General features: G+C 42.5%; 1 protein-coding gene across 5 annotated transcripts in view; it reads right to left on the reverse strand.

Moving 5' to 3' along the window:
• DYRK1A (dual specificity tyrosine phosphorylation regulated kinase 1A) overlaps window positions 1-18149 on the reverse strand; it is a 146943-nt gene that overhangs the window by 32239 nt on the left and 96555 nt on the right. For 4 of the 5 annotated variants that reach the window (XM_077765449.1, XM_077765447.1, XM_077765444.1 and 1 more), the window contains one exon: window positions 5930-6126. In XM_077765449.1, coding sequence (XP_077621575.1) covers window positions 5930-6049 — 120 coding nt within the window. In that variant the 5' untranslated portion in view covers window positions 6050-6126. Of the gene's footprint in view, window positions 1-5929; window positions 6127-18149 lie in introns of those variants that run through there. The other variant, XM_077765448.1, reaches the window with a different exon arrangement.

Here is an 18149-nt window from a genome sequence, read left to right on the forward strand (position 1 = left end):
CCCGATGTGGTTGACAAAAGGCAAAAACAAAGACAAACACAAACCCAACTTTCAGCTTCCTAGGGTACAGCGTCAGGACCCACTGGCTTCACGAAGCAAGGCAGCCGTGGGGCAAGACTGGAGCCCGGCGCTACAGACGTGCAGCCCCCCACCCCCCGCCTTCTGACGACCATCCGCTCCGTAATAAGCAAGGCCGAAATGTGCACTTGGTTCTTTGACAAAACATGCTCTTCCCAGTAACACGCCCGAGCTTACCCGCCACATTCCCTGCCCCCTTAGCACTTAGCGCCACCTGACATACCCACTTACTGGTTTTAGATTTTTCCCCTTCTCCTCCCACTACAAGAAAAATTCCCTAAGGTGAGAGATTCCTTTGCTCAATGTTATATTCTCTTTGCCTAAAACAGTGGTGGGCACATATGAGGCGTTTCATAAATACCCGTTGAGTCAACCAATGAATCCATAATAACAAAACCTCTACTTACAATTACACTAGGAGCAGACCACAAATAAGTTCCAGAGAACACCTTAAAGCTCATGAAATGCTTTTAAAAACTAATTTCAACCACATTCCATTAACAACCCCCCCTCCAATCCTAAATGGCATCCCTTTCATCATCTAACAGGTAGTCAGAGTTCAGCTGTGAGCTTCCTGCCAGATGGGGGATAGAGCAGGGACACCCTCTGTGCGTAGAGCAGGAATGCCTCGACCAGAGCGCCCACGGTCCTGGACTGCTGTCCCAACAGGGCTTCAGGCAATCAACGGATCCTCAAAGCAGTGAGGTGCCTCAAGGTGCCCACAGTCACCATCACCAGCCATCGGGGGCTCCTGTCTAGCTCTCACAGACACTGACGCCACTAAGATCTCCTGCCAGAAGCCGCTGGCACAGCCCTGCTCCAAGGACACTCAGGTCAAGGCGAGGGGCTGAGAGACCGCAAATGCATCATACCAAGGCCTCACAGAAATGTCAGGAGTCTTGGAATAATTAACCAAGTCAACCCACACAAACAGAAGAGAGAGTTGGACTGTAAGGTGACAGTGGACATCAGAGTCACATCCCCTTCAAATGAGAAGATGGGAGTGATAGTGGCAAGTTTCCCAGGTGCACGGTCTCTAAAACTAACATCAACATCGGGTTCCTCTGCCACTATACTCAAACTCTAAAAAGCTATTACCCAGATGGTAATTTCATCGAATTACTACTGTAGGAGGCTATTAATTATCTGTCCTCATGATCTTTGCCTCCTTAAAGTTCCAAATAGAGTTTAAGGGGGTAAAACTCTTCGGTGGTTAGAACTATTTGTCTGCAAAGATAGCAGCAATTAATAGGAAAATCTGAATTACTTAATTTTTCAAATATATGTTGTTTTATTTTGCTAATATCAACAGTAGGTACAGTGAGATGCACTGGATATTTTATTCTTATATTGTTCCTTGGAGACATGATTTAATGAAGAGATAATACTGGTAATAAGCATGTCAATTATTTTTATGTGAATGGATGCTCTAAGCATTTAAGCTGATGAAAAAGGTTTGCCTTAACATATTTCCTTCTTTTTTTTTTTTAAGACCCTGGCAACGTTTTCTCATGCAGGGAATTTACGCAGCAAGACTATCCTTTGAGCACTGGAATGCGTCTACGCCCCACCATCAGGTCTTCCAGAACCTCAACCAGTCTACGAAAAGTTTGAGAGAAGGTATGACTGTGGTTAGAAACAAATGAATGACTTAAGTCGTTGATAATAAAATATGAGAAGCAAGGGCTTGCTACGCCACGTTAGGAGCATACACAGATCTCTGCATCTCTCGTGGCGTCCCCTCCACGGTCTCCTGAGGATGAGCCGTGTTCCTGTGATTTGTCAATTCTACCTTCTTGGTCAAGTCACTTTTAGGCTACTTGTGGGGCAACATCACGGAGTCATGCTTAGGACACATCAATAACATAAGCATATGAATTTGTTAAAATTAGTTTTACCCAAAACGGTAAGTGGGTGTCTTTGAATTCCTAACTTGCCCATTTACAATTCCACTGGCGTTTCAAACACCTGAACAATGGAACCAGTGACCGAATCTTTCCAGAAGCGATTATGCCCACTCAAAACACCCAAATCACTCAATCAGGACAACAATCTCGAATGTACAGGGCACACGAGAGACTGGACCCGAACGGAATTTGGACCGAGTGGCGATGGTTTTCCTGCACGCGACAGGAGTGTGTGCTGTGTGCTCAGCGTTTCATACAGTATCACCAACCCCTTCCGCAGTCGGCCGACTCTGTCCATGAGGCCAAACTGCTTAGCTAATTCTAAATACATGACTTTTCTTATATACTTGTTGCAACAAAAGTTACTGCTTCGGGAGCATCTGTATCTGTAAACCAGATGTATTGTGCCCACAATCAACCTTCAGGCCAGGCTGTATTTCATCGCTTCAAAATGGCACCTTGTACAGAGCAGGTGCTCAAACTATATGGAAAGAACTACGTAACACTCCCTCCACTAACTTCCACGCCGATTTCAGGCTCGGTAGCTAAATCTTCTGTGCTTTGATACTGCACGGCTTGCTGTAAGCACAAATCCAAAGTCAGGCAATTGACTTTTCCAAACACTCGGTTACACATCTATGCTAGACTCAAGGCTGATTCCGGAGCGTCTGACATCTTCTCCGTTTCCCGCTTCTTGTCGTCACAAAGCCAGGAGCATGGAGAGGACAGAGCAAGGCCCCTTCTTCCCTTCAACAGCGCCAAGAAAGCCCCTGGTGTTCAGAGGAGCCGGGAAGGAGCTCATCAGGCTGCAGGCGGCTGGTCCCACGGGTTCCCTATGAGTCCTCAGAACTAGACGGCAAGGGGATGAGCCACTCTCCCACTGCCTCAACTACCCGGCTCCGGAGCCAGAGAAACCACCCCCAACTCCCGCGCTCACAGCGCTTGGACGGCTCTGGGTGAAGACGCAGATCACAAAGTGCAGAAAAGTGTAGTTTGCATCTCCTGCTTAAATCAGTTCCGAAAGCTCAAACTATTTACTTTTTTCTTGAGAAAATTACACAGTGTAAGCTCTGGGACTTTATTTAAAAATTGCTTTCTAGCTTAATAATTCCTATTCCATCCATTTTATTGATATTTACCTATTTTCACAAAAAAATGAAAAATTAGAAACACTACATTCTGCCTTTCTTGCTATTTTGAGAGCTACTGAAACAGCTGAAAAGCACAGGTAGGACATGCCTTAGTCTAGTCTAAGGACTGCAGAAGGCATGTGAACATTCTAACAGCCCAAAGTGACTCAGCATTCCCAACACCAAGCATAATTTTATATGATTACTTTTACTCCATTTCTCTTGCTTCCTAAATTTATCTATTGGACAAAACTGTTTAAAAATCTGTATAAACCACACCACTCACATAACCAGAAATAAAATGTTAAAGTTAGTACTTTTCAATTTACTTATATAATAAACCTCAAAAAAAACCCACTAGGATGATTAATAAGAAACAAAAGAACTCAAACAATAAAATTATAGAAGTTTACAGCTAGACTTAAGTTTAGAGAACTTTAGCCTGAGGTCCCAATCATACACTCAAGGAGTAGACAGAAGGGCCATGTGACCAGATTCAACTCCTACAACTGGGCCCACGTCTTACGACTTGCAGACCACACCCCACTGGCCCACAAATGTAGTGTTTTACACTTCACTTATAAGAAAATCTCTTCTAATTTGCCTGATTAGGTTCAGAAACTCCTGGGTTTGGTACAAATACCTGGCTGAATATTGCTACTTAAAAGACAGTCTTTTGGGGGTGTCTTGGTGGCTCAGTCTTAAGCATCCGACTCTTGGTTTTGGCTCAGGTCATGATCTCACTGTTCATGAGTTCAAGCCCTGCACTGGGCTCTGCAGTGACAGTGACCATGCAGGGCCCGCTTGGGATTCTCTCTCTCTGCCCTCCTGCTCTCTCTCTCAGAATAAATTTTAAAAAATAATAAAAATAAAAAAGACAGTCTTTCTAACTCATATGAATCCTTTCAAATATTTTATAACTAAAAAATAGAAATATTAAGTGAATTATTTCTTACTTCAAAATAACCCACAAATTAGATGTCAGTTGTATCTAAAAACAGCTACCGTGCTAACCGAATTACCTACTACAATAATAGAACCATGAAAATAACTTTGAAGGACTGGAATCTGTCCTAGCCCTCCACAGACGCCAGGTGCTATACAACACAAAGGGCACCGTGTCTCAGGGGAAAGAACCCGGGCTGGACCCCCAAGTCTACAGCTTCAAAGCCTGGAGAAGCCACAGACGAGAGCTCGGTCCCTCCGGCGGTAAAACATCGCGAACAGGCATGCTGCCTGCTAGGCTGCTTCTGAACAAGTGAGAAAACGAGTCCAAGCATACTGTTTCGTAAAAGTACGAGTGATTCCTGAACAACACAGGAGTCAGGAACACTAACCACTGGCCCCGAGCAGTTGAAAACCCACGTGTAACTTTTGACTCTCAAAAAAATGTGGTTACCGATTGGCCTACTGTTGGCCAGAAGCTCCGCCACTCAACAGTTAGCACATATTTTGTACACCACGCACTCTATTCTTACAATAAGGTAAGCTTGAGAATGGAAACCACTAGTAAGAACATCGTAAGGAAGAGGAAATACCTTCACAGTACTAGGCTCTATTTATCCAAAAAAAAAAAAAAAAAAATCCACACCTAAATGGGTCTGGGTCATTCAAACCCATGTTGTCCAAGGGTCAGCTGTACAACGCGAAGGAATCAGTGTGCTGTGACAGTTTCCCGGATGCACCACAGAGCCGTCCCCTGGCACACACTTTCCACGTTTGAACATTCGGACCAACAGCTCCAATTCTCAAACACTCAACTCCTCAACTTACTGTGTGAAACATATTCTTAAGTCTTGCCATAATTCATCTTAACTATGAATGCTCTTCACAAGCTATACGTACTTTATGAATGTAAAGCCAGGTCCACTGCTGATAAAACCCTTACAACATGGACCGGGGTGCCCCCACAACACGAGGTTACTTAACTACAGCCAGGTGCTCATTAAAACCACATACTACTGCGTTACAAATAAAACACATTTCCTTGAAATAAACCAGTATAAGAAATAAACTGAAATTTTCCAAGTTTTTGATAATCACCTGGTATATGAAAAGGCCTAAAAAAACGGGCAACCGAATTCCTAAGTGCCTTTTTCAGTCGTTTTCACACCCTCCATCTAAGTGGAGAAAGAAACTTTACCACAACTATCGCCAGAACAAAAGTTCTCCCCAGCCAAAAATCAATGTAGTGAATGCAGTTAATTCAGGAAATACGCAAAATACACACGTACGTGTGCATACCAAAGAGATTTCTGTATTTATTCTGTTACACTGTTCATTTTATAAACAACCGCTGAAATCTCTACTCTGAATATTAAAAATGACCAGCAAGGTTAATTTGCATTACTTTTTTTCTTCTCCATTTTAAGGTGTTTCATATTTATTGCGATCCTTGTGCACCGAAGTTGTTTATAACAGCATAAAATCCGCTCTGCTTAAGTTTGGAATCTTGACTTGTTTTCTTAGAACTTATATTCTTCTACGTAGCCACCTTTCTAGAAAAATAAGCTCTCAGTTTCTTTATTTTAACGGACATTCTTCAAAAGTAACTTTTTCCCTCTCGATTACAGAAGGAAAGAATGTGGCTATGGTTTATAAGTCTTTTGTAAATACGTGGAATAGACAAAGAAGAAAAAGCTGACAAACTTTTTAATGTAAACTTCCTGACATCCTATCTCATCGATCCAGACTCTCATGTATGGTACGAAAAAGGGAAAGCCATCAAACCATTTTTGCCTATTGGCTGTTCTACCATTTTAAGGAATAAACCCGCACTCCCAACAAATCACTTCGGATACACCATGCACTTACCTGGTTAGTGAGAGGTTGCTGAATCTGGTCAGAATAAGATAAGGCAGAAACCTGTTGGTCACTTATGTTTGGCTGGCGACGGTCACTGTACTGATGTGAATGGGGCATCTGTCCAGCCATCTGAAGGCCAGCAGCATGGAATGAAAATGACGGTGCGAGCCGAACAGATGAAGGTTTGCATGCTGAAGTCTCTCCTCCTATGAGAAGACAGTAAGCGAGGTTAAAAGGATGTATTTATAGCCCAGTGTCCCCATCCTTTGACCTAGCTGACAGTTCTTTCCATGAAGACCTTAGGATTTGGGATGTTCACTAATATTAAAAGATTTTAAAACTGCACCCTGCAAACGAAAAACTATACTCAACACAATGGTTCTATATTCAATGGTATAAAGTACAGTCGTTAAGGGGAGTGTCTACACATCTGTGGTAGGAGAACATCTTACGTCTTTTCGTAAAGCAATAGGAGTTAACAGCCCCTTAGTACTTATTTTCACAGAGGAGGTTTCCATCGAGAACTGTAAGTTACGTAAGAAATCTTTGATTTTTTGAGAAGGGCTACTGAGATGCTGCTTTGCACCCCCCAGGTGTGTGCGATCTGTATTCCAGCACCCCCAGACCAAGTGAAAGATGTGTCCTCATGGTGCTCACCACCGACACAGGTCATTCAAAGTGGAACACAAACACACAACACAAATTCACGGGATGCTGGACTGCTCCGAACTCTTCCGACCCAGTCCTCAGAGGATCCGGACCCTGCAAGCTCCCCGCAAGTATGAGCGGCCAACATTATCCCACAGGTAGGCTGGGACCACGCTCATGATTTTCACGGCAGAAGTGGAAAATTAACACTGGGTCCATACAAGTATTTGGTAGTTAGCGAATAAAAGTTAATTCTTCCTTGGAAAGAAGACCTTTCTTCTTCAATGTAACCACACTTGTAATCTCAGACTAAAGCCAAAAAGGTGAAGCACCAAAGCCTGGTCAACAAACTGAGGGCCCAGACTTCTGGTGCCTGCCATCCTGGCAGAGCGGCTAACCCACCACACAGGACACTGCTGTCCAGCACCGGGGCACTTTTCGTCCAGGACGAGTTTTGGGACCTAGAGCAGCGCTGGCCCGGTGGTGCGGAGCCCGGAGGCTAGGCCAGGCTGCTGCAGCTTGGAAGCCGAGCTCCACACCCATTAGTCACACGGCCTTGCACACCTCGTTTCCAAAAACGTGCAAAGGCTGTAGGGGCAGTGTGTAAAGTGCTCAGAATAGCTCTGGCAGTTCACCAATGATCCCAGCCCGGCCGCAACTGCCGTCCTGTGCTGGGCGGTAAAGGCTGGTGGTGACAGCGCCCACTATGTTCCTCAAACAACCTCTCCTTGAAGGCCGCCTAGACGCCCCAAACTGGAGAGAGCAGAGCTCAAATGCCCCCAAAGCACAGGTGCCACTTCNAGCTGCCTCCACCTCCCCTAGAGCACTCAAATACAGGCCCTTCTCTTCACCTCCATGAACCCATGTCTCCTTAGAGGACTAAAACAGATCCCTACGAGCTCTTTTGGTCTGAACTCGGCCCATCTGCAACTTGGGATTTCTTCAGTAAAACACCAGAGTGACTTTTCTAAACAGTGAACCTCGAGTCCTCCCCCCTACTACTGAAACTTGAATACAACCTGTCTTGGCGCTGCTCTTAGTTGTTAGCTTCTGTCCCCTCTGTTACAGCCTGAGGTCCTTAACTGGCCCACAGTGCATGATCAATAAATAGGTGCTGAATAAGTAAAAGGACACTGTTATTATCATGGTAGATGGGGTAATTTTCTAAACATTTCATTGCTCATACTAAAAAAATACAGTCCATTCAGTTACATGGAACAACTGTTCAGCTAAAAACAAAACAAAACAAAACTGGGAGTTTAGCCTAAGGATATAATCGATGACGTACACAAAGACACGGAAGAATGTTTATCCTGGTATTGTCTGCAACTATTAAAAAAAAAAAAAAAAAGAAAAGAAAAACCAAGACGGAAACCTAAATGTCAAATAATGGGGGGGAAAGGGAGGCTTTACATCTACATGTCAAAAATACAAAGAAAAAACCCAAAACTGGTTAGAAATATAAATATATTTATATAAAAAGGATTGAGTTCTTTGATATATAAATAGCTCTTATAAATAAACAGTACACACACTAAGGCACTGAAAGGCAAATTACTTAACCACTCTGGTCTTAGTTTCCCTATCTATAAGGCAGAGATATTATTACACTAACTCTGTTCCCTTAGGTTTATATAAAGTTTTCAAAAACTAAGACACAGGGGCGCCTGGGTGGCTCAGTCGGTTAAGCATCTGACTTCAGCTGAGGTCATGACCTCACGGTTCGTGGGTTCGAGCCCCACATCGGGCTCTGTGTGGAGCCCGCTTCAGATTCTGTGTCTCCCTCTCTCTCTGACCCTCCCCTGCTCATGCTGTCTCTATCTCTCTCTCAAAAGTAAATAAAATATTAAAAAAAAAAACAAAAAAAAACTAAGGCACAAGAAAGCATGAATAATGGATTTCGGTACTTTAAAAAATATTAGCTTCTGTTTCTATTACCAGTGTCATTATATGCTATGTTTAAACTCACTTATTACCAGTGTCATTATATGCTATGTTTAAACTCACTTATTGTAATATTTAGAAAAAATATAAAAACCATTACTATAGACCTTAAATAAGTATCAACTGAGCTTGTGGAAGGTGGGGGGAATGTGACCATTGTCCCAGACACCCCCTACATCACTCTCTGACCCTCTCAATCAAAACCCAATTCTCTACCCCAAAGTTATTATCTTGACCTCCAACACAGATTAGTTATAACTTTATATAACTGGGTTTGTTCACTTCACATCATGCCTAGAAGCTGTGGATTGTTCCTGACCATTACTTTATGGTGACCCATCTCTTCTGCTTCGGACCGACGTGTGGATTATTTCTAGTTCAGAGATATTATGAATAATAGGACGAGTCGTGCTAAGTGTCTCTGGCACATACAGAGATGCTGTTCTGTTGTTTTTCTCACTGCTATAGTTTCTACTTTCTGCAGTTTTTTAACTGCTCCATTTCCCCCTGGAAGTGTGTGAGAGTCCCTTCTGCTCTGCTCCTTCACCAACACCCGGCGCCCTCAGTCTTCCTCATCTCAGCCGTTCCTGGAGGTTACGTGTAGCGGCTCTCCACTAACCCGTGAATGTGTACTTTCCTGGTGACTACAAGCATCTTTTCATCTGTTTAAGGCCGCTTAAATATCCATTTAGGTTGCTTTTCCATTTTTCTATCAAGAAAGTCTATTTCTTATATATTTCTAAAATTTAAAACATTCTATTTTTAATATATGTTGGGTATGAGCCCTTTGTTGTTTATAAGTGGCTTGCAATGTCACTCTCTTAATGGTGTTTAAGGAGTACAATCTACTAATTTTATCACCTTTCGCTTTTGAATTCATATTTTTGGTGTCCGTTTAAGAAATGTTCCCCTATATCAAAGTCATCAAAAAATGCTGTTATCTTCTGGAAGGTGAGATTTCACCATTCACATCTAGATGGGGAGTGCTCTTGGATTTGATTTCTGTGCACGTGTGCCATAGGAATCAAGTTGCATCGCCCCCTCCTCCCCCAGAATGGACATTCAATGGACTCAGGACCAAATACTACAAAGACAGACTTTCCCTGCTGCTCTGCAATGGCATCTGTATCATAAATCACATGCCCATACACACCTGGATTTGGTTTAGATTCTTTAGGCTATTCTACTGTATACAGACCTACCTAGATTTCTTACAACTTTGTGTAAGAACCAGCTTTACAAGTTTTACTATCCAGTAGAGAATTCTGTATTTCCTCAACAACAGTTTGGATTGTTCTTAGTCCTATGCATGTCCATATACGGTTTAGAATGATCTCATCAAAATCACGAAGCAAATAAACCTATGTCGGCATTGTGGTTGAAACTGCACATTGTCTCTCTTGAATAGTGCTACTCAACAGAATTTTTTGCCATGATGAACTTAGCGGCATTGTCTACCAGGTAGCCACCAACACTGCTGGACGTCTGAATGGTATTTTTTCCTTCCCATTCCTTACTCCCCACCTTATTCTACTTGCCATTGTCCCACTAACCCAGCGGTGCTCAGAGAGGAGATACAAGTACTTACTTCCTGTCTTACTCCCAAACCTCAGAAAGTTGAGCTTTCAGGGTCTCTCTCTAGTACTGTGGTTGCCGTAGGTTTTTCACTGATAACCATCGTCAGATGAATCAAGTTCCTTTCTAGTTGGGAGTTTGCTAAAACCTTTCCCTCACAAGTGGACGCTAAATTTTATTAAATGCTTTTTCTGCATCCACTGAAATGACATGAGTTTTCTGATTTGTTAATGTGGTGAAATACACGAAGTGATTTTTCAATGTTAAACTGACTATGCATTTCCTGGAACACAATTTGGTCATAATCATCCTTTTGTGATAGATTCACTGATGAAACCATCTTGACTTGGAATTTACTTTGTAGGTAGTTAGAAGCTAATAATTACTTAAAAGTTGTATTTCTTTAATAGGACTATTCAAATTTTGTATTTCGTGGTGTGTCTGTTTCGATAAGTTGTATTTTTCTAACAGTAGGGCTCCTTCATGTACATTTTACATGCACTGGCATCAAGTTCTTCATTATACCCTCTAAGCTTTTCCTATCAATGTCGGTGCAATTCTAGTGCTATCCCCTTCAACTCAGGACTGGTTAATGAGGCCTTCTCCTATCTTTTCATCAGTCTAATCAAAGGTTTACTAATCTTATTAAGTATCCTCTCTTACGTGGGTTTTCTATTTCTGCTCTCATCTTGTTCTAGCAGTTGGCAAGAGAGGTGTATTAAAAATATCCTGGGGCACTTGGGTGGCTCAGTCAGGAAGCATCTGACTCTAGATTTCACCCCAGGTCATAATCTCACGGTTCATCGGTTCGAGCCCCATGTGGGGCTCTGCACTGACAGTGCGCTGAACCTCCTTGGGATTCTCTCTCCCCCCATCTCTCTGCTCTTCCCCTGTTTGGGCTCTCTCTCTCTCAAAATAAATAAACTTAAAAAAATATCCCGTTTAAGCCTTGTTATTGGATTAGATAAATTTCTAGCTGTAGAAATGCTTCCCGATGAATAAACAGCCAGCCCTTCTTTATTTCCAATAATGCTTCCCTTTTTTTAACATGGCCACACCACACTTTCTCATTCTTTGTGAGGGGGTGTCTTTTGTCCACCTTTTGCTGTCAACTTCCATTCCCTTACGTCTTAGGTTTGTTTCTTGAAAACAGTATGTAGTTGCGTTTCACTTACATACATACATTAACAGCCCTTTTATTTACTCCCAACTATTTTATGTTCCTTTCTTCAATTCTGCTGGACTGAAATTTTTATACCTCCCAGACATGTAAATTATTTTATTTTAGTTATCTTTTTTTAATGTTTATTTTTGAGACAGAATGAGCACATGTGTGAGGCTGAGAGGGGGACAGAAGATCCGAAGCAGGCTCTGTCCTGACAGCAGACAGCCCAATGCAGGGCTAGAACCCATGAGCTTCAAGGTCATGGCCTGAGCTGAAGTCAGATACCTAACAGACTAAGCCACCTAGGCATCCCTACTTTGCGGTTATTTTATACATTACAGTATAGATTACTATCTTTGACTCAACAAAATCTAACTGCTCCTTTAATTTGTATACTATTGTTGCCTCGGGTACGTACACACACACACCTACACACACATACTCACAGTCACAAAATATCAACAAATCATCCAGCACGAGTCGAGTAGAATCAGACTCGAGGATACATTCTGAGGTAGGGTTGGATAGTTTTGTGATATCCAGATAGCTATGGAAGAAATACAAAGAAATGGATAGCTGCTGCTTGATTATTACTATAAATATCCTCCCAAAATATGTTTCATTTTCTCAATCTAGATCCCGTCAATTAACGGATGAACTGCGTGCATTAAGTCCAACAAGCACTGAGAGGTTACCAGGACACTGTCTGGGGAGACAGCGCCACCCATGAGCTGTAATGGCACTTTACGAACATCAATGTGCTTACAAATTGCCTCTGAATCTTGTTAAAAATGCAGGTCCTGATTCAGTTTATGTAAGGTGGGGCTTGAGAGTCTACATTTCTAACAGGCCAACAGACGATGGCAAAGTGGCTTTGAACAGCATCTAAAAAACAATTTAATTGCTTAACTTAATGAAAGAAAGCTATTTCCAACTAGTCCAAGTAGCACATAACCCAAACCTAAGCTGTAACTGTGACTACACAGTACCCATAGGGCTGTTTCCCCCCCCAACAGATTTGCCTTCTTGGTTAGATATGTGGGGCTTTTTATTATTATTTAAACACTAATATACATTCCTCTACATAAGGGCGGTGTGCTACTGGGTGAACATTATCCAATGTTCTTTTTAAATTTTGCTGTAGGTGATCTGAACATGGACTAACAAGAAACAACTTTATGTTTTTCATCTGTGGAGCTTTTTTTTTTTTTTTTTTTAAGCTATTTACTATACCATCTATCACAACTTCTTAGTAACAGTAGTACCAGTGATGGGGCCTAGTGACTATGGTCTGTACATAAGTGTATTTGCCACATGCTCACTGTCTCCTTTCTTAGCTCAACTGTGGTGTGTGAAATGCAGAAAGACACTCATGTTAAATTTCTTCTCACAAGTATTTAAGTTATCCGTTCATCCATTGCTCTCCTATGATAAGACTCCATCCAAAAAGGCAACCTAATATGAGAATTCCTTCTCTAACTGATTTTATAATTAGGCCCATCATCACAGTTTTTATTCTTTCCAAAGTTTCCCTCTTCCCTTTTTTAAACATTTTAATGTTTTGTTTTGTTTTTCTTTTTAAAGAGAGAGAGACAGAGCATGGGCAGGGGAGGGGCAGAGAGAGAGAGAGAGAGAGGGAGGGAGACATAGAATCAGAAGCAGGCTCCAGGCTCCAAGCTGTCAGCAGAGAGCCAGACGCAGGGCTCAAACTCATGACCCGAGATCACAACCTGAGCTGGAGTCGGATGTTCGACCAACTGAGCCCCCCCTCAGGATCCCCTCCATCTTCCCTTTCAATCCAAATGTCAATAAGAACAAGGACTCAGTTCATCCTATGATGTTAATAAAGTATTAGGCTGAACTGTAGGAAACTGCTAATATTAGACCTCCTTTGGCCTACAAAACAGCAATTTCATATGGTTTAACCTGACATCTATACCATGCTATATATAATCCTTGTCCAACTAAACTAAAAATTAACTCTAATAGTTTAGCCCAAGAATGTGTCAAAATACATGCTGCAGTATCAAGTCTTATGATATTTAATTCAAAATTATCTTCATAATCATTATTTGGGGTTCAGTTCCAAAATAATATATTAAATTGCTGCCAAATAACGTAAAAGGCAAGTTGGAAAAAAGTATGCAGGTGGAGTCCTATGCGCATTTTTTATATCCTCCTGAAGTATATGGAGCTTTTTTACTATGAGCATGTTTTTAAGTTTTTATAAAAATTCTATTGGTAAATAGAAGAAGGAAGGAAGGAGGGAGGGAGGGAAGGAGGAAGGGAGGGAAGAAGTAGCAGTAGCCTTCTCATTCCACTCCAGTTAACGATGTTTCAGCAAGAACCTAAACCAGGGACCATAACACTACAGAGCTCAGCGGTGATTCTTAGAGCAGCATTTCATGAACAGATCTGAGACGGGAAGAGGGCAAACTCAAACAGCAGACATACGCATAGAGCAGACATCAAAGAGGAAAAAAGCCTGGGAGAAGACCCTCGGGGAAGCCATTTATTTATCTCCAATGTGAGACCCACAAGTAGTTCCACCTGTAGCTAACTCAAATTTCTTTTGTTGTTAATATGTTGATCGGGAAACATCCTGTGACATTTTAATCCACATTTTATTTTAAGAAGAAAGAACAATATTAAGGACCAAAATGAATGCAAATAATTCAAGTTAATTAAAACTATGACATCCACAAAACGTGGAAACTCTTAGAAGGACAAGCTTCTGAGAGACTCCCCTAAGAAGGAAGGGAAGGCAACCAAGATTATGCAGAAAAAACGTGCAAGGTCGCTTGCAACAAGACTTGCCCACAACAAAGGAGAAGAATGTTAAAGGAATAGCCAACTGCACGTCACTGATGGCTACAAATACACGTGCGTGAAGAGCGTAACTGAACAGGAGTCCGTGAAAGAAGTTCTATTCATCCAGGTCTCATCAGTACCAAGAACGGTGCCTGCCGCGTGGCCTGCATTCAACAAATATTTGTTCAGTGAAACAATGAACTGAAACCATCAGGAGTATTTAGAATATGAAGAAATGGCTGAGGAATGGAGAGAGCTGAAGCGGGTATGGATGGAAGAAGTATTTTTAAAATGAGGGGCTCATGAGTCAGAAATAAAGAATGGTCTCATCAGCACAGGCTAGAGCTGTTGCTCGACAGTCCATTTCTCTCACTCACTCTTACCTCCCGAGCACACAGCACACTGCATGGCTCCGCCGTGGGTGGTAAATACATACACATTTAAGTAAAACTAAGAAAATAAAATATAGTCACACTACGTTAGGGCTCCGTAAATTATCTAATGATAAGGACAAATAGATTTTTTACTGCCTTCTAGTTAGTGGACAGTATATGTCACGACAGAATGCACATATATACATAACGTGTGTGCGTGCGCACGCGCGCACGCGCACACACACACTTGCTTTAACCTAAAAGCCAGAACGGCACATTCAGCTGTCTACAAATACAACATAATTGGCTCATATAAGATCCAAATAAATGTGGAAGATTTTCAGTCTGAAACTGTGAATAACAACAGTGGGCTGGGGATAAAAACACATACTTTTAAAAGCCTATCACATCAGGCTTCCACTTCTGACCGCTTCTGAGTGCCTGGTAACTGAACTACCTCAGCACTACGAGCAACTACCAAACTGGGCAGACACGTGAAAGCACGGGTTTCAGACCCTCGACAACAAGCGGTGTGGATCTGTGATCCCTGAGAAAAAGGAAACGAACCCAGGTGAGCCCCACAATCGCCCTGGCTTTCTACGTGGAGCCAATTTCCACAGCCCGGGGGGGGGCGGACAAACACAGCAGAGTGGACTTGCGGAGCGGGGAGGACGGAGAGGGGAGGTCCAGGCTGCTGAGGTGGCTGGGACGGGTGAGGCGGAAAGGAGGGAGCTTTGCACAGGAGGAGCTCCATTACTCCACACCTAGAAATCCCCTCGACTCTTTGGCCAAATACTAAGCTGCCCAAGTGCTGGGTGCAGGCCCCGCGTGAGGCGAGGCAAAAAGCGCGCCAGGAGCTGGAGCTGAACAGCTACGAGAGCTTGCACAGGACAGGGAGACGGAAGTGCGCCATCAGCTATGGTGGAGAAATCTCGTCAGTAGTCTTTAAGAAAACTCACTGTTTACAACAAAAATAACAACGTACTGTAGAGTTTGCATCATTTACAAAAGTCACATGGATGACAATCACAGCACCAGCGACAGGACGGATGGAAACAAGTGCAACACCGTGTAAGTGAAGGGTGCGTGTGGTAAGCCCACAAGCAACCACTGAGCCAGGCCAGACGGATACACAGACGACTGGAACACAGAAAATCTTCCTTAATTCTGCACTAAATGGGTCCTTAACCCTTTCAATTACAAAAGGCAAACTACATTCTTACAGCTGAAATAAGAGGTCAGGAACTTATTTTTACTAATAGCATCTGGAACACACAAAAAAATTAAAATAGACACCCAAAATACAGCTGCTGGATTCCATAAATTATACCATACAAGGAATAACGTTTAATGTGCATACTTATATGGCCCCCAATATTCTAAAATTATAAAATATTTTTAAATGGTAAAAATGAATAAGCAAGTAATACCCCCTGGTATTTTATGGGCTTTCAGTAATGATGAAAATTCCAGGTAGATAGAAATATTTTTTTCTTATGGTACCCAGAATATAAAAATGTTTCATTAGTGATCAGCCCATTTCAATAAAAATTTTCCCCATTTCGTGAGAAACAAGGTGAAGTAACCTTTGATCCTTTAATTTCTATAAATGAGGTGGGGGGTTCTGAAACAAAAAACAGGTATACAAAGACACACAATGTCTCTGAGGGTATTTAAGAGGTGAGACTGAACCTCTTAAGAAATCAAGTCTTGGGGCGCCTGCGTGGCTCAGTCGGTTAGGCATCCAACTTCAGCTCAGGTCATGATCTCGAGGTTTGTGAGTTTGAGCCCTGCGTCAGGCTCTGTGCTGACAGCTCAGAGCCTGGAGCCTGCTTTGAATTCTGTGTCTTCCTCTCTCTCTGCCCCTCCCTCACTCATGTTCTGTTTCTGTCTCAAAAATAAACAAACATTAAAAAACTGTTTTAAAAAAAAAAAGAAATCAAGTCCAACCTCTTGGAGAAAATGCAGATCAGTGACTCTGTAACGCAGCCTGGTGGCTGGTTAGTGGCTGGCAGTGGATTAGAAACATTTTACCTCCTAGTGCAATGATGGGGCTGAAAATGTAAACCCCATCAGGATCTCCCCCTTTGTCCTGCTTTGTTCACGACTGAATCCCCGGCACATACAACAATGCTTGTACATGGCAGAAGCTCCAGAGGTAAGTGCTGCCCAAGTGACTAAATGAGTAGTTTATAAGGAGCAGAGACATTCATAATTTATAAATGTGCACCCGCCATGTGTAAAGTGACTCTGCCCTTAGAAGAGTTAGAAATGCCAACACAAAATGGAAGGTTATTAATATGCTGCAATATATTAAACATATAAGCTGCAGAATTTTAGGTATGTCTTACCTGATAATTGATTTTAAATAACTGTGACAAAACTTTTGAAAAGCTGAAAACAAATACTTTACCAGCAAAAATTTATTTGAAAGAAAGCCATGTATTTAACACAACAGCTAAAGTAATGGTCACTTGTACCAAGTGCTCACAGACATGCTTCTGAGGCAAATGCAATAAAAAAGTTTATCTTCCTGATTGTAGTCCTGTGATTCTTGCTGGCTTATAATTGTCCTAAATTTATTTTTATTTATTTATTTTTTAAATGTTTTTATTTATTTCTGAGAGAGAGAGAGAGAGAGAGACAGAGAGAGAGAGACAGCGTGAGCAGGGGAGGGTCAGAGAGAGAGAGGGAGACACAGAATCCAAAGCAGGCTCCAGGCTCTGAGCTGTCAGCACAGAGCCCGACGTGGGGCTCGAACCCACAAACCACAAAATCATGACCTGAGCTGGAGTCAGATGCTTACCCGACTGAGCCACCCAGGCACCCCTAATTTTCTTAAATTTATATATGCTCTAACCACGCCCCCTTCCCCACATTCTCCTTTGGGAGACCATAAAAAGAAAACTTGTTTCTAACAGAAGTTTAATTTCAGATATGTCACTGGACAGCCTTGCAGAAGGGCAGAAAAAGATGCCTCCTGGACTAGCAGAATCCAGTAACTGCACAAGGGAAGAGCCAACGGGCCAGGACCTGCCGAAACAGCCTCTTCAGAGGGATTAGTGCCTTCATACCAAACCAGCGTGTTGGGCACATACACAAGAGCTGAATTACAGGAGTTTCTTTTCAGCGGAGTATTAACAAAACATCATTAGGGGCGCCTGGGGGGCTCAGTCGGTGAAACGTCTGACTTCAGCTCAGGTCATGATCTCACAGTTTGTGGGTTCGAGCCCTGTGCCGGGTTCTGTGCTGACAGCTCAGAGCCTGGAGCTGCTTTGGATTCTGTGTCTCCCTTTCTTTCTGCCCCTCCCCTGCTCACGCTGTCTCTGTCTCTCAAAAATTAAAAAATGTTTAAAAAAATTAAATACACAAAAGAAGATCTAGAAGCTGTGACGCTTGCTCCACCAGGCATCCAGATGAACACCAGAGAAAATGGGCAGGTGACTGGGGTCCCGACTAATCCGCAGGTGCCAACGCCAGCCTCTCCTTTAACGGGAGGAGGCGCACTCTCACCACAGCCACTTGGCCTTCAGGAAGTTCAACTTCCATAAACCCATAAACACTGAGTGTCTTACAAAAATGACATGTCATTCAAATCAGCATATTATAGTCGTCATATTTGAAAAACGAATTCTTCCAAGCAAAGAAACTATGGCTCCACCTCCCAAGGTGTGGCTGTCCCTGAGATTCCAGCGTGTCTTCCGGCAAGAGG

Source organism: Crocuta crocuta, unplaced genomic scaffold (genome assembly GCF_008692635.1).
Source record: "Crocuta crocuta isolate KB4526 unplaced genomic scaffold, BGI_CrCroc_1.0 scaffold84, whole genome shotgun sequence".
Taxonomy (NCBI): Eukaryota; Metazoa; Chordata; class Mammalia; order Carnivora; family Hyaenidae; genus Crocuta; species Crocuta crocuta.